This window comes from Epinephelus fuscoguttatus, linkage group LG2 (genome assembly GCF_011397635.1).
Source record: "Epinephelus fuscoguttatus linkage group LG2, E.fuscoguttatus.final_Chr_v1".
Taxonomy (NCBI): Eukaryota; Metazoa; Chordata; class Actinopteri; order Perciformes; family Serranidae; genus Epinephelus; species Epinephelus fuscoguttatus.
In genome coordinates this window covers 15611259-15628197 of record NC_064753.1, presented here as the reverse complement: position 1 = coordinate 15628197, position 16939 = coordinate 15611259, and the positions used below count along the sequence as shown (strand labels likewise).

The following is a 16939-nucleotide window of genomic DNA, read 5'->3' as shown; positions in this document are numbered from 1 at the left end:
TCTTTTCTCTCCCTCTCTCTCTCTCCGTCTCTCTGATAGAAGCCTGTTTTCATATTTTTGCTGCTTCTTTCATGTGCCCTCATGTTCTTCCGCTCTTAAGCGTTACTTTCAACCCCTCCCCCTCTCTCTTTTTTTTTTACCATTAACTTGAATGAGAACATTCCAGCATGATCCAGTAAATTTCTTCCTAATAGCCTCAGCAGCGTTGCACACGTGAAAATCATAATGCAGCTCTTGTGTGTACGTGTGTGTGCGTGTGTGTTTTTCCCCCTTCCTTCCAAATGAATCGCTAGTTATTCAACTCCCTCCCCCCACTTTGTTGGCGAGGTTCAAGCTAATTCTCTTTATTTAGCTAGCAGTGTGGAAAAAAAAAAAAAAAAAAAAGCAACCGGCCGCGCCTGGGCCATGTAGGCAAACGCAACACATTTTTAGATTAGGTCATCCATTTATGGGTTCCCTCTCCGCTGGGCTCAAGGCCCACCACAAGGCGCTTGTGTAGGCATAACCGCAGTCACACCATCTATTATTCACGTATTATCATGTATCAGCCAGGCTGGATAATTTATGTCTGAAAGGCTCACTGTAACCTGCTACATTGAGCCAGTGTTTACCCCACCTTTTGAAGGGCTTACTCCACCTTAAAGAATTCCATTTGTATCAGGCTCAGAGAGTTTTCATGTCACATGGTTTCAGAGTTTCAGACTCTCCTTCACCTGATCTGGAAGAATTCTTGGGGGAAGCACTGGCCTTTCTCATGCTGAAGGTGTGCTGATAGAAATAGGAGGCTGAACATTAAAGTGAGCATCATGTAGAGATAGACAGGTCCCCCTTCCACCCCCAGCATCTGAGATGGGGGACAGCAACAATCTCTGCTGTCTGAGAGGTTCACACCACCTCCAGAAGATTATTTTCTAAATGAGTGAACGTGTGCAGTCACATCGCAGCGTTACAGTATATTGTAATTTCATAAAGGGGTTGCAGTGGTTTATAGTATTTTTTTTTCTCCCTCTAAGCCTGTGTTTCATATTTGATTATCACATTCACGCTCTGCTCATTGTACAGTGAAATGGCATCTCAGTGTGCTGGCACCATTTTCTGTAAAGGTTTGGTGGTATTACTCATCTGTTAGCTGAGCTGTATGACTCTATAATGGCCTCATACGGTCATATCAGCCATAAATAACAACCTTGTTTTATATGGCTGCTAATTCTAATATCATTACTTGTTGTATGTTACAAAACATGAAGACGTGTTTACACTCTGCTAATCTTTTTATATAGAAATATACAAATCCGGCTAGAAAATGGCTTACAGAGCTTAAAGCACCTTGAGTCAAATTTGTGATATTGGGCTATATAAATAAAATTGCTTTGACTTAATTGGTACCTGTATATATGGAGACATGCAGAATGAGTAGTTTGTTGAACATAATGTACCTGTGCATGTAGCATCTGATTGGCTGCAGAAGCTATAATTTGCTTCAGAATGAGTTCACACAGATAGTTTTGCCTTGTGTGCCCTTTTTTAGTTAGTGAATCTGCCTTGTACAACATTAGCTGTAGTCACTCTGCTCTGCTTCAAAGGTCAGGTGTTAACGTCATGAGTTTGTGTTTGTGTCATCTACGATAGATGACATCAGGTCTGCAGTGTTTGCCTTAAAGAGGATCATAATTCTAAAAAACTCTTTTATTTATCTCCCTCTTTCCTCAGCCTCGAAAGAACGCTAATGGTCCCAGTAGCCAGGTACGGGTCCTCAGTCCCCCAATGAAGAGCAGCTCATCGTCCTCCTCCTCTTCCTCATCGTCCTCATCCTCATCCAGCTCCCCATCGGAGAAGAGGACGCCACGGAGGACGCATCATCAGATGGAGTCAACCTCACAGGACAAGCAGGAGAAGGCCAATAGGATAATATCAGAGGCTATTGCAAAGGCCCGGCAGCGTGGGGAGAAGAATATCCCCAGAGTCATGAGCCCTGAGAGCTTCCCCAGCTCTTCTTCACAGTACAAGCACCGTAAGCGTGAGCACAAAGGAAGCGGCAAAGCACGGCCTAAGGAGAAGGGCTGCAGGAAGGCCTGTATTGTACCCTCTTCCAAGCCCAAGCAGAAGGCCAAGATTGGGTATGTAGTCCCAGCCGTTAATACTGTGATAAATGCACCTTCATTTGTTAAAATAATCCTATAAGTAGAGCTTTGATCAGGTCCTACTCTACCCAAAGCTATGCTGAATTTCTTTTAACACATCCAGAGCATAAACACTGCAGCATTTAATAAGCCCAAATGAACAAGTGAAAATGCCACTGCAGTGGGTAAACACCCTGTCACTGTGCTACCACACTTAAAGAGATATATGTATATTTGACCCAGAAATAGAGCTGCGATAAACAATTATTCAGAACAAGCTAATGTACTGGTAATATTTTGTATTCATTTTTTTTTTTTTTAAATTGAAGAGTATGAAAATTATAGTGACACAAATGGACACAAAATCCAGGTATTCACTTGACATTGATATAAATCTATATCCATGCAAATGGAGGGAAATGCAGCAAAGCGGTTGATTTATTTTCTCATCATCAAATAATGAACATAATTTCACTAGTATTTTATCATCACTGAAAAGAAATTTTGTGTTTTCACTGCAGATTTTCCCCTCTCTAAGGACATAAAGATTCTCTCATATCCTCTTCACTTCTTCAGTTTTCTAGTTAATGTGCCTAACCTGATAAATATTACAGTGTACTGGCAGAACCAGATATGCAGATGTGTGATGTTAACACCACTGCACCCACATGCTCTGATTTAGGTGAAGATAACTAACAAATAGAACAAAACCTGATCGTATAAGTTTGAAGGGGAGGGCAGTTGACATTTTTTAGATGTAAGATGGTATGATGTTTGTCCAAATCTGCTGCTGTTCATTTATATCTGACAAGCTGCTGAATGGCAAGGTCATCTCTCTCCACATGATCTATTGATAGCACTGTAAAGTCAAATCTGAATCCTACTGTTCTCTGTTCTATCTTGAGTCCAAGTTGAGTCTATTGTGTTTAAGCTGAGAGCTCTATTACTCGGTAGTTAAAATAACATTGTTAGGAGGATGCTCTTATTAAACACTGCATACATTTCATTATGTTTGGATCGATCACTTACACCTGCTGTCTGAACTGTTACTGCCCGTTTTACTGATGTAACCTGCTTGTGTACGGGTGGATTTTGCTGGTACATTGTTTTACTAGCGTACATTTTCTGCCTGTGGTTGCCAAGATGGAAGCTCAAAGTTCAACAGAATTTACAGCACGCCATAACAATAAACCAGGCTCAGTCATCAGCATAGACATGGGAGGAGCAAACAAAGGCTGCATTTACATGTGAGACAGTGCTGCCGAGTATAATCATGCAAGTAGTGCTGATGTATAGATACTGTGATCCGCCTCCCATCCCCCTGTTTAACTGCTATAAGCAGTGTGTAGCTATAAGCCACACCCAACACAAGCTATTGAAATATCAGCTGGTGCAGATGTGAGGGCCGAGGCAGGGAGCTGAAGGAAAAAAAGGGGAATGTTTAGATTCGGTAATGTCAGATTGTGTGCTGCTAGTGTTATTAGTTTCTGCCATGATTGAGAAGGCGTGTGTTTTTTTTCTTAGACTTAGCGTGAGAGTGACTGACAATGGTCAACAATAATATCTGGCTGGCAGCTGTGTTGATTAATAATTAGATGAGCTAGGCGTGGGGAGAAAAGCTGTTGCAGATAATGGATTTTACTTGGTGTGTGTGTGTGAGTGTGTGATAATGAGAAAGTTGTAGCAGTGCTGATGTTTGGGAACATAGTGAGATGATGGAGGAATCAGTCATAGTGATACAGTCCCACTGGCTTTCCAGAGTTAGTTGGATGTACATGCCTGGTGATGCTGACGGTAACTCAGGCCACTTTCTATGTGGCCATAGTGCTGTTTATCAGACTAGATTGTTGTGGTGTGAGTTGCAGATTATTGGAGATATCGGCCATAGAGATGTCTGCGTTTTCTCAAATATAGTGGAACTAGATGGCACTCGGCTTGTGGTGCTCGAAGTGCCAAAAAATGCATTTGAAGAACCCAACAGCATCGTCTCTCTCCAGAAATGATGACCCTATTACTCAAGATAATCCACAAACCTTGCTGTGAGCAGTTTATATAGGAATTGTTTTCTTTCTACAGAACTACACTAACAAACAGTATCACAGTGCAGACGGAAGTGTGCAGCTAATGGCGACCTCCTTGGCTGAGCTGTAACGCAAACTAGCTTGGTGCTGCAAGGTGAGCTAGCAGTAGATGCACACTTCCCTCTGCGCAGTAATAGTATTGGCAGGTGTAGTAGAAAGAAAATAGTTCCTACATGAGACAGCTCACAAAAAGGTCTGTGGATTATCTTGAGTAACTGGGTCATGATTTCTGGAAAGAGACATAGTTGTTGAGTTTCTGGCGCCTTGAGCACCACAAGCCGAGTGCCATCTAGTTCCATTATATTTGAGAGAATGCAGACAACTCCAAGGCTGATATCTCCATAATCATTAGTTTGATAAATAGCACTGCAGATCAGAGGAAAAAAATATTTTTTTTTTATACAGTATTGTTGATCTGGTGTGCATCATTGAACATGCTCACTTTTAGTCGTTGAATGGAGCTCAGTTTGATCATGTGATTTAAGTTTGAGACAGAACACTTTAGAGAACAGGAAACTAAACTCTACCTTGGTTGGTGAGTGCAAAACCAGATCCTTTTTCCTTCTTAACCACCTTGCAGTCGTTGAGACACAGCTGATGAAACCATCAGCATTTAATCAAATGCAATCCAAGACTTGCTTGTCTTGAAAGGCAGCTGACAATTGGTCTGCAGTCTGTCATTCAAAGTGTTTCGGATAACGATCAGGGCAACGAGCTGTGTAACCCCTTTTTATTCAGTGTAGCCATACTTGGCCTACATGCAGAAAAAAGCACGAGAAGCAATGAGATTAGGGTGCATGCAACGTAGTCTGCTTATGGAGCTTAATATTGTCTCAATAGTCTTTTTATAGCATTCATTACATCATGCATTCCAGCCATTTTGAAACCTAACAATCTTACAGAAACATTTAAATATTCCATGACCTTTTATATTCTCTTGATAGCTTTGTTCGTGTATTTGTTTAGTTTCTAAACCAACTCAAGTGAAGTTTCTCAACACAGACAAATGCTTTCTCTCTGTAGAGTTTGGTATTAATGCTACTGTGCTGCGTTTTATAAACCTCTTTCAATCACAGTAACTTTGAGATGCATTTGAATTTGTAACAAAGTACATTTTTTAAGCTGTACTTTCAGTGCTCTTTGTACTGTGTTGATGTTTTATATGCTCACAGTTGATACTACGCCTTGAAAAAATATAATTTTAGAATCTTGCATGTAGTAAAATTGGTTAAGGCCACTTTACAAGGCTTTTAAAGCTCAGTTACCTCCTCCAATTTTGCCACGGCAAGTAATATTTCAAGATTGTAAGGAGCCTGCAGAAAACCATCACCATCAGCCATCACCATTTACATTATCTTAACTGACGTTCAGACCAGTCAGGATTTGACAACATGGGCACCCACTAGCTCACCTGGTAGAGCAGGCGCCCCATGTACAAAGGTTGCATCCCTTCCGCACAGTTGTCCTATCAAAAAGAGAAAAGGACTCAGGACACATTTGAATGTGACCCTGTAGTTTGTCCTGCTTAATGAAATCTGAAAGCTGCAACGCTGTGACCTAATCTTCAGTGGTTCCATGATCTGTGATGCAGAATCGTTTCACAGTCCTTTAAGATGTGGCCACAGTAATCATTTACAGTTGTAGCACTTTCTTTGCGTCCCTCTCCCTTTGTTTTAATTGAGAAAAGAAGTTCAGATGTACAAGGCCCTCTTTTTTGCAAATGTGGCAGTAACGTATAACTCTGTCTGTATATGAGAAGAGGCTTGTGGGAGTGTGTGAACATTTCATCCAAGGTGTGAAGATTCATAGCTGGGAAAATCCTAATGCTAGTAAAGCTTTTACTTTTATCTTATTAGAAACGGCACATTAAAGGCAAAACAGACGATTTGTAATGGAGTTTATGAAGCTTGAGGCCTTGATAACCAACACAACTTTGACTTTGGAAATATACTTACAGGAGTGGAATGTCATTTCTCTTTTATTAGAAAGAAAAAGATTAAGATAATAAATCTACTCATATCATGTTCCTGAAAGGACAGTAACAAATCCAGCCAATCCAGTTTTACTGAGGCAGGTCTAGGCCTTGAATCATGAGAACTTAGAGCATGAACATTCACAGGCTCACGGCGCTGTAATGTAAACATGAGAACTAAAACATAAATACTACTGTATTGGCCTGAACACCCAGATGAGCTCATTATACTCCCCCTTTTTCAACAGTTGCTTTGACTTTTTTATCAGTTATAAAAAAACTTGATGAAACAAAGTAGGCAGATGTACCATTTATAACATCAGTAAAATGTATTGCTTCTGTTTAAATAAAACTACAGTATATGCATAAAGCAGATGACTCCTGAAGGTGAAATTGGGTCTTTGGGACATGCACACCATGTATTGTTCCTCTTGTGGTGACTGCATGTGGACACAGGACAGACAGGAGGAAGCTTGCTAGCCTAGCAGAACAAACAAGCTGTAATATAACACTGCCTTAGTTGTAACAGGTGAAACAAGCAACCGTAGCTCACTCTGGTCAAAAGGGAACATGAGAATTTGTTAACATGATTACAGGACAAAGTTGTTTTTTTTTCCATATAAAATTTTAAAGTTTGAACAGGCTCAGTTGGACGTTTAGTGTGACAGCGGAAGCTGACTGTATGAAAGAGTAGCGCAAAAGTCAAGGGCGATCCCACAGCAAAACTTGGGGACCAAAATGTCCCTGATCGTACACTGCATAGCCAAAAAAAAACAAAAAACAAACAAACCTCGACTTGAAGCAATCTTGGTCAACTGAGGGGCCTCCAACCAATGATTCGAATCTCTGTCTTTCAAGGGCAGCCCTAAAGACAATTGTGATTTTCAAACATAATGTCCAAAAAGGTTTGACTGTTTTTGCACTGTGAGTGTGCTGCCATGTTTTATGTTTCAAACTCTACCTTGGACTGCACATTCACATTTTTCTACACCTGTCAAGGCCTTCTCATCAGAAACCTAAGTACTGACGTCTGGGGGTGAGGACAAAGTCAGTGATGGATTACTGGCAGTGCACATACTCATTTGGGGTTGGCTTGCACCTGACTGTATTCGGCTTGAAACACCAAATACATTGAGACCTGGTGTGTTTGCTCGTCTGCCTAGATGTTGTCAGGATGTGTATCTATACAGCTAAGTGGGGTATAGTGTTTCTGTTAGTAATGTAGGGTGATGGAGACAGCCTGCATACACAACGGCAAGACGCTCCGAAGAGAGCTTCGTGCCGAAGGAGAGTCCTGATTGTATGCATGCACCACCCAGGATCTCCCCATAAAATATTAATCTATCTCGGCTGCAGAGGTACTAACCTTCCGCTAAAGTCATTACTTCAGCCTCTGCTCTGCTGAGGCTGTGTGCAGGCTTGTGTTCAGGAAGCTTCAGGTTGTGTGTGTAGTCTGTGTTCAGTGTATGCTCACTTGTCCACGGCATCAGAGTCTTCTTTATGCAGGGAAAGGGGCCTGAGATAAGACTATTACCCTAATTGTTTGTGTACTTAAGGGTCTGTTTCTTTGAGACCACCATGCCTGGGTTTCCACTTAGAATCATCAATTCCATTTAACTGCTAGTAAGTCCCTTCTGGATTACTTTGCTAGTTTACTCTATACCTGCCGCTTGGCAGCAAGTTAGGGGTCATATCATCATATGGCAGCAAGTTAGGGGTCATATCATCATATGGAAAATCAGTCTCGCCTGATGAGAAACATAAATGAAAGCAACTGATTAAAATATGGATGCACCAGCCGCTGTGGCAGGTGGACTAGCAACATGACACATATCCAAGAAAAGATGTTGTGTATTTGTCAGTGATCTTTTTCTTGGCTATTAAAGCGCCTTAATATCAAGTAGGGCGTCCTGATCTGGGGGTGTTTGAGGAAAACACAACCACATAAAAAAAATTTCCTTTACTTAAGTCCCAACTGATGCTTTAATAAACGCGGTACATTAAAGTGGGCCACTGTGGAATTGTAGAAACTGCTTTAAATGTGAGTTTTAGCTGATAACATTCTTTATCATTAAATTGACTTTCATCTGTGCTGAACCTTTATCAAAGCTTAAACATAGACTGTAAGATCCTAAAGCCTTCACGCAAATCAAAACATATCAATATGGAAGCGTCTGCGCGTTGCTGCCGGAAGGGGAAATAACCCTGGGGAATCATTCAACATCATCTGCTGAAAAATGATGCAGTTGTCTCTACTGCAACTTTCACTGATTTGCAGCGTTTATTTGAAAAGTGGCTCCTGTTAGTTTATACACACACACCATTATGCATAACATTTTGATTTGACATAGTCGGAAAAGAGCAGGTGATACTAATGGCATTAAAGGTCCTGTATGTGACATTCAGAGCATTGATATGACAGCAAACCACTATTTTATGTAACGATACAGTGGAGTGATGTATTTGAGTTTCTCTGTGGTTTGTTGTTGTAAGCTGGTACGGCTGTGTATCCCACTGTCTAGCTCTTCCCCTCCACTTTGCATTGTGCTTATACGGTGGTTACACCTTAAATCAGAACAGCGTTGTCACAGTAGTGTAGTGCCTGCCCTCTGGGTCCCCCTGGTTTACACCGTTGGCTCTGTCAGCACTGTTGCCGCTATTTAGTGCTGTTTATGACAGTGGTTCCCAACTGGTCCAGCCACGAGGTCCAAATTAGTTCAATGTCCACACAGTTCCATTCAAAATGGACCCACAAACTGCTTTTGGACTGTGACCCACCAGTTGGGAACCACTGGTTTAAGGAGTTAGCACTTTTAGCTGCTGGCTAAAAGGGAAAAGGGGTTTTGTTTTCCATGTCTAATTTGGCTATCCCATTTTAAATTAAATGGCCTCTTTTCATCGAAAAAGAGACTGAAATTTATCATGTTGAAGATGTGTCTTTGGTAGAAATGTGATATTAGAAATGTCACCTCTGCCATGTGTGAGTGTGACCACAGGGCCTGTATCCCTGTTTTAAATGGCAAAATCTAACGCATATATTGCAAGGAGAAATCAGTTTTCAGTAGAGACATTGGTATCAATTGTAGGTTTTAACAAATGAAACAAAGGCACTTTAAGTTGTGTCTGAAACCTGCTCTATAGGTGCATATTGTGTATCAAAATATTTACCAACAAAATCTACCCCTGGGTGAGGCAAGGGTTATTTAGCAGGCCAGGCTTGACTGATCACAGCTCTCTGCGTGCTGGAATTTGCTTTTCTAGGCAGCCTACCTGCTGAAAAATAAGCTCATATAATCATCAGATGAAAGCACTGTGCCGCTCATTCCCTTTTTTGTTTCTCCCTCCCCCCTCCTCCTTTACATTTTTTTTCCCTAATATAAATTTGGTTCGTTCAGCATGCTCACAGCCGTGCATCCAATGCTTCCTGTGAGCAGGCATGTTCTAAATATGCTGATACTACAAAGGAGCAGGGTAGCAGGAAAATATCAAACAAAATGGTGCTCGTGAGATCAATTACATGATAGAAAATGGAGGTTTAAGTCTAGCGTATATGCAGCAGCGTATAGCTGTTCATATTTCAGGGCTTGCCTGCTAGCCGTCTAATCTCTTTCCCCCCACTTTTTCATAAGGAAGAGCTAAAGCTGTTTTTTTAATTGAGTGTTTCCCTAGTTAATCCCTTGCAGGGTGCGTATGTGTGCATGCTCACATGTGTGCTTGTGTGTGATATAAACATGTTTGTGGGTCCGTGTTGCTTGTCTTTGAGTTGAAAGTCATGCAAATGTACACGTTCTCGTGAGTGTGTGAGCATTGCCCATTTTTAAAATGTTTGCTGAATAAAGCAGAAATCCCCTGTGTGGCCATGTGCACTGTGCTGATACAGTATTTGTCTTTGAGAGGGGGCTTGATGGTGCTGTTACTACTGTTTCCAGTTGTGTGCAGTGTGGCACTGAGATTATAGCTTTCCATTCATAAGAAGGGGGGATTTCCTGAGAAGGACCAGCACTACTGTCTCAATAAGCCCCTCAGGATGAGAAACAGACACAGACACACACACACACGCCACACTTATTTTTTTTGTTGTTGTTTCGAAGGATACACTGTCACACATAATCAGAGGTAGACGCACTTAAAGGCGATGAAGGTCTCTCTGAGATGCTGAAGCACCACATTGCAGTCTTGGCCTGTAAAGCATTATCATATCTTGATTCTATTAAAATCAAACCCTCACACATTCACTCCCAGTGGCGGCATGCCAAGTAGGGCAGGACAACACTGGGGGGACAAGGGATGGAGGTTATTTGGCACAATAGGAGGATGGGAGCAAAGCTAGCCTCCAACAGCAACTAGCCTATCACTCTCAGTAAAAAGATAGTGGTAGCCTGTCGTCGGGGATCACTCTGTAATGTCAGATCAGGGGCAGCTGTAGTCTAATTAGAGATGCAAGATTATGTCTGGAGGATGGCCTCTTTCAATCCTGGTGGGGCTGCAAATAAATCACTTTGCTCTCCATCAGTAACAAACATTAAGGGCAGCCAGCACCATCCAGGTGGTAATGCATCTAAATTTACGAATATGAAACAAGGCCGTTGCCTGATACTCAGACAGAATTGTCAACTTGTTACACTCGGTTTCCATTAGTCAACATGAGCTTGGAGGAGTGGGTGGATTCAAAGGCAACCACGGTGGTACAGAAGAGTTTGCAGATATGAAATTAGAGGAGAGAGGCTTCCGAGGAGCAGTGAGAACTGAAATATGATATTTATTGTGGTATCTGTTTCATCAAAAATATTATTAATACAGTTAAATATTAATTTGCGTCTGCATCTGAACAATTTTGCTGAGGAATAAACTGAAAACATTCAACATAAAATGAACACACAAATGGGTTTCAGAATGAAATGCTTTTCATTCCTGGTATCAAAAAGATTAAACAAATCAAGCACAGCTTCCCACTCATACCTAAGTGCTGTCAGCACTCCAATCTCATTGTGTCATTTACTGTTTTAATTATGGAAAAGCAATCATTTCATTGCTTCCTTAAGTCAGAAAAAAACCAAGTAATTATAACAAAAGACTAACATGGATGGATGTAGAGATTGATCATCAAAATAATGAGCAATGATAATCCAGCTAACTTAACTTTATACTTTATACCTTTTTAAATGTTTCCAAATGACCCATATACCATGTTTTTATTCTAACACTGCCTCTGCGTTGCTTTCTCTGAAGGCAAATGCTTGTATGGTTACAATTGTAATCTTTTTGTATTCTTTTTATTCAACAAAAAGTACATGGCAGTTGTTGCAAAGCTCTCTGCCAAATGCTTTGGCATTAATGTGCCTTAAAGCAGGCTTGCATAAAATATCCAGCCTTTTGAGAAGACTGCTCCGAGATGAGTATAGCTTGTACAGGGCAGATTGCACTTGGTACTGTGGGAAGTGAAATGTTGAGTAACGTTAAACTTACCACATGTGTATTTCTTTGTCAAAGTATATTAAAACATTCGAGGCGTTGAATGTGTTGCAGTTAGTCCAGCATCAGCCTTGGGGCTATGCTGTAAATACGTCAGCATGGTTTTTATATTGACTCTGATGGTTACAGTTAGACAGTTTGAGAGGCACGTTTTATGTGTTCATTTCGTTGACCAGAAGTTCTGTCTTAACTACATGGTTTAGGACAGGTTTACTACTACTCTTGCAGAGGGAAGGACTGTAAGAGAGACACTTTTTTGCAAGTAAATTCTCAAGTAAGAAATGGACTTCTGGAAATTAGACACAAGCTTCATTGATTTCATTTTTCAGTTTGGCATATAGGCAACAATCTCCTGCAATATAGAAAATATTGTGACGCAAACCTGTGTGATTATTTTGTCAATTTCTCCATTTCCTTTCCTGAGCTTGTTGAGGTGTTAGTCTTCTAACCTTCAAATAATTCTAAGACAGCACTAAGCTATCCTTCTCTTACAACTCAAGATTGGCCGATAATGATTTCCATGTCATTGAAACTGCCTTGTACAAGAGCTCTATAGTCAGTTCTTCACATCAGGAAGACTCAACTGTGACCCTGAAGAGTAGAAGTGACTGCTTTCAGACCTCTTTTTCTCAGTAAGAGGTTAATGTGAAAGTCCTTTCTGTCATTTGAGTTAATATATTTCAGCTTGTGGGGAGGCTGTTGAGTGGAAGGGAGTATGTGCGTTAGTGTTCATAAACCCCTGGGTGGTCCTGTATATCAGCCACAGCAGGATGGAACAGGCTGTAACCATCGCTAAGATGTGGCTTAAGCTTTGTGTGTTTCTGTATATGTGTGTGTACAATATATACTTGTCATCATGTTAAGCTCTTTGCTATGCTGCTGTTGTAAATGCCATGATTACAGTATATGGCAGCACCAAGGAGCCACCTCACCATCAATGTACTCTGCCTGCACTGGCACAATCGATGATTTCACAGCCCTCAAGTATCTCGTTTCACAGTTCAGGTTTTCCCATATGGGGATCAGAGAGATGCTTTAGCCCTGTTATATGCTGTTAGCTGCTGAGCTGCTGCCTGGTGATGTGACACTGGTATTCTGCTAGGCCCGTATCCCAGCCAGCTTTTATTTGGTAGAGGGAGAACATTGTGTTTTGTCCCATTCAGCTGCTTTGTAATATTTTTTTTCAATTCTTCTGGGTGTCACAGCTGGTTATTTTTCCTTTTTTTTCATGGTGTCACTCTGACTTGGCACATTTCTCAACAATTCATAGTGTCAGTGGACATGTGCTGGTGTTGTTTTTCACAGGAAGTGATGTCACCATGAACATTGCCGCCCACATTGCCAAATACACTCCCAAGGGCATGTCGCATGGCAACCATAAAGTGTCATTGTCAAGAGGATTTGTGAAATGTAATATCATCCAGAGGGGGCAGGGACACTAGAAAGAAGGGACATCTCATCAGCACAGTGCTGCTGGAAGAATCTGCTGTTCTCTACTTTACCCATTTATGTAATGTAACGTGTGTGTTTGAGCATTGGTTGGTCCTGGAGTCTTTGATATAAAATACCACTTAGTCTGTATCATCTTGCTCTGTTTGTTCCTAGAAAGGCCTTGTTTTGATGGGATCTGTATTGTTTACCAGATGTGGTAACTGGTCAAGGAAGTTAGACAAGCCTAACGTGTTTGAAAGTGTCTAACAGTTTTAAGGGAATTCAACGAACCGGTGTATTTGTTTTTGTGTTTTAACAAGAGAAGTGTGTATAGGAGCAACAACAATATACAGGTCTTTCAGCTGTCTGTTCTCAGTGGGTCCCTGTTCCATCCATAATATATACCTATGTCATTTAGTACATGGATTAGGGTCAGGGTATGTGGAAACTTAAATCACTTAAACCAAGACTAAGAAATTGTCAGTCTCCATTTCTGAATGGGAAGCCAGTCAACACTACAATCAGCTGAGCAGTAAACGGATCTTAAAGTTGGACAAAAGCTGGACTGAAAAAAAATCCTCTGTTTGTTTTGTTTACGGCATTGTTCTGTATTTCAGAAAATACAGTTTAGTGGTTGTTTGTTGTGGTGTTGTGGTTATTACTTTGCTGCATCTCCACAATGTAGAGTGATTTATACGACAGAGACAGAGAAAATGAAAGAGCATCTCAGTCAGACGTCTCTTTGTCACCATCTGTTGACATCTGCGTATGTCAGATTATGATGGAAGTAAGCCAGAACGCTACCACAAGGAACACTGAAAGAAACAAAATTAGGAAGCTTCTAGACATGCTGCTCCTGCATTATACATGGAATCATTTTGAAAAATATGCAGTCTTTCTTTAAAATGGTTGACTTGTGTTAGCAGGTAACAGGTTGGCTTGCTGTCCCTAATAGGACCTACATGTTGCTCTACAGACTGACCTCCTGTCAAGTGGGGCCACTTGGTATCTGAAGAGCTGACTATCTAACAGAATGAATGTTTGCTAACAAGAGAAGATATTGGCAAGCACAGGAATCTTTGTTCACACTCTATGAATCTCTAATGTAATCTCATGTGAACAAGCCCTACAGGGACATCCTTCTCACTAGAGACATACCTGCTCCTGCAGCAGTCTGTCAGAGTAGGCCTTGCAGGTTTGTGTGTGTATGGAAACGTGTTTGCAGATGCTGTCATGTATGATAGCAGTGTGTTTATTTTTTACCCCCCCCCCCCCATTAACATCACGCCAAGCCAGAGATTTGGCGCCTGTGGCTTCCAAGAGATAGTACATGCGGAGAGGCGCAAGATAGGAAGTGTGTGCATATGTGGTGAGAAAATATATGGGGAAAGGTCACAGGAATAATATGTGACTGTGTGTGAAAGAGAGAGGAGAGTTAGAGGATGAAGCACTGGCGAAAAGTGGAAGCATGCGTCTATTCATTGTGCAATCTGCTGCTATCTGGGCTCCAGATATCATCACATCCCACCAGTCTGTTTTGGTAATTGTACATTAAGCCTTGGTGAGAACTTCAACACTCACAAACTAGCAGTGGTAGCTTAAAGGGAAAAATATTGCCAAATGATGTCTGTTTGAATCCGCTGACTAGGTGGGTGCTTCAGCAAAGCACTGAATTCTGTCTTTATAAACTGAGGCAGCTCCCACTGTGTGCATGTTAACATATATAAGCATTTCCCACCATACTTCAGCTGGTCCCCAATCTGTTATTGTATGTATGATGGGGTCAGAAATAACATGCTGACAGCTGTACAGAGAGATATTCATAGAATATTGGCTACTGCTGCAAATGCATTTACTGTTTACGTGCTGCAGTGCAGCAGATGCTAATCTGTGAACTCCTGTTTCACTCTATCTTGCACACTGGTGCAAACCTGCAGGGGGCTACGCACGTGTAGTTGTACTCTTTTTTTTCTCTGCACGATCAACGACGTGCTGTTAATTTTTCTACCTTGGTCTCTGTGTAAGCCTCTTTTTAATGTCTGTGTGACGACACTGGCTCATCCTTGTCTTATAATCCACGAGACAGTCCCTCACCCCAGCAGTTCATTATCATTCACTAAAAGGCAGTTACAGGAACACCTCAACCCCCCAGATTTATCATTTGTATATCAATTACTCTCCCTGTGTCACCTAGAGTTTGTGAAAAATTGGATTTCTTACATGCCTCCACGGTGAGTGAAGAATTCAGGAATTTAGAAAAGGTCTTGATGAATTGAAGTAAATGGGGAAGACGTGAACAACAGCAAAACTGAATCAAAACATACATTTACAAACTCTCACAGAATTTGTGCAGTATAATCCAAGTCTCATTTATCCAGTTGTGTGCTCAGTAGTTCCTAAACGCATGCACTTTTTTCTAAGACGTTAGTTTTTAAAATACTTAAGCATAAAAAGTGTCATGCACGGCCTGGGCAAGTGCGTGCATTTAACCTCTGCTCGTACATTCCGTTGAAATCCTGCCTACCAGCATGTGCATTGGGCAGGAGGTGAAAGGTGTGAGCGAGTGACAGCAGAGCTCCTCACCAATAAATGAGCTGTGAGACGAGATTGGATTATACTGCACGAATAGTGTACGAGTTTGCAAACTGATGTTTTGATATAGTCTTGCTGTTATTAAACATGGCCCCTATTTATTTCAATTCATCAAAAATGATCTCAGATTTTTACATCTTCATTGACCGTGGAGGTATAAATTTTCTTCACAAATTGAAGGTAACATGGGGGTGAGTAACTGATAAACAAATAATCATTTTGGGGGTGAAGTATCCCTATAACTGTCTTAAACTCAACTTAATGTGTTTTTTCTGACATTTCTTTTTTACTGTGAAATACAGTAGTAGTATTTGCATTGAAAGAGTACATTTAAAGGAGCAGTGTGAGGGATTTAGGGGGACATATTGACAGAAATGGAATAAAATATAGGATGGATCTTTTATTTAGTGTATAGTGACCTGAAATAATGAATTGTTGTGTTCTCCTCACCTTAGAATGAGCTGCCATGTTTCTACGGTAGCCCAGAACGGCCAAATCAAAATGGCCACATATAGGGGCCGTTCAGTTTTTTGCGTGCAAACAAGCCCCAGGCAACGAGCAGCACCAGAGTTTCACTGATTTGTAACGTGGAATGGCTTTATTCAGTGTTTCTAGCTGTTTACATCCGCTGGTCCGTTTGTTTCGGAGAGGAAGAGACCTCTGCAGATAATTCGGCTCTTGATAAAATCCTCCCAAACAATGAACATTGAAGGAATCTTAGGCGGGAGAAGGTTTGGCTGGTTGCAATCTGCAGTTCATCACTAGACGCAACCAGATCCCCCTAATTGTTATACACTTCACCTTTGAAATATTTGTTGTCTCTTTCATATCTCTTGTTCCTTAAAGGATAGGTTCACGTTTTTCAAGTCCATCTCAAAGCAATAGTCACATGCCCATATGTACATCAATGAGGTTACTGGCTGCTGTAGTTCCTCCTGTTCTTACTGGCCACAATGAGCTGAAAGAAATGAACAGCGTAATTCTCCCGTGACACTGACACAGTAAATGCCATGCTCTAATAGAATTATGTAGGCCTTCATAACACGTGCTTGAGTTAACTGGATTGAAGATATTTTTATTGTTGTTTGATTTATTTTAGAACTGATATGAATACTGACGTCATTTGGGGTTGAATTTACTTTGATTCTGATTATACTTGAGAATTCATTTTTATTTTTATACCAGTCAAATGCCCAAAGACTGTGTTGACAAATGCCTTAAAGAAACAGCTCATAGTTGGTGATCAACTGCATGGACAAAATACTCCTGTT

General features: G+C 41.0%; 1 protein-coding gene across 9 annotated transcripts in view; it reads left to right on the top strand.

Moving 5' to 3' along the window:
* Positions 1-16939, top strand: part of chd9 (chromodomain helicase DNA binding protein 9) — a 79422-nt gene that overhangs the window by 29400 nt on the left and 33083 nt on the right. For all 9 annotated transcript variants that reach the window (XM_049559954.1, XM_049559980.1, XM_049559970.1 and 6 more), the window contains one exon: positions 1711-2117. In XM_049559954.1, coding sequence (XP_049415911.1) covers positions 1711-2117 — 407 coding nt within the window. The remainder of the gene's footprint in view (positions 1-1710; positions 2118-16939) is intronic.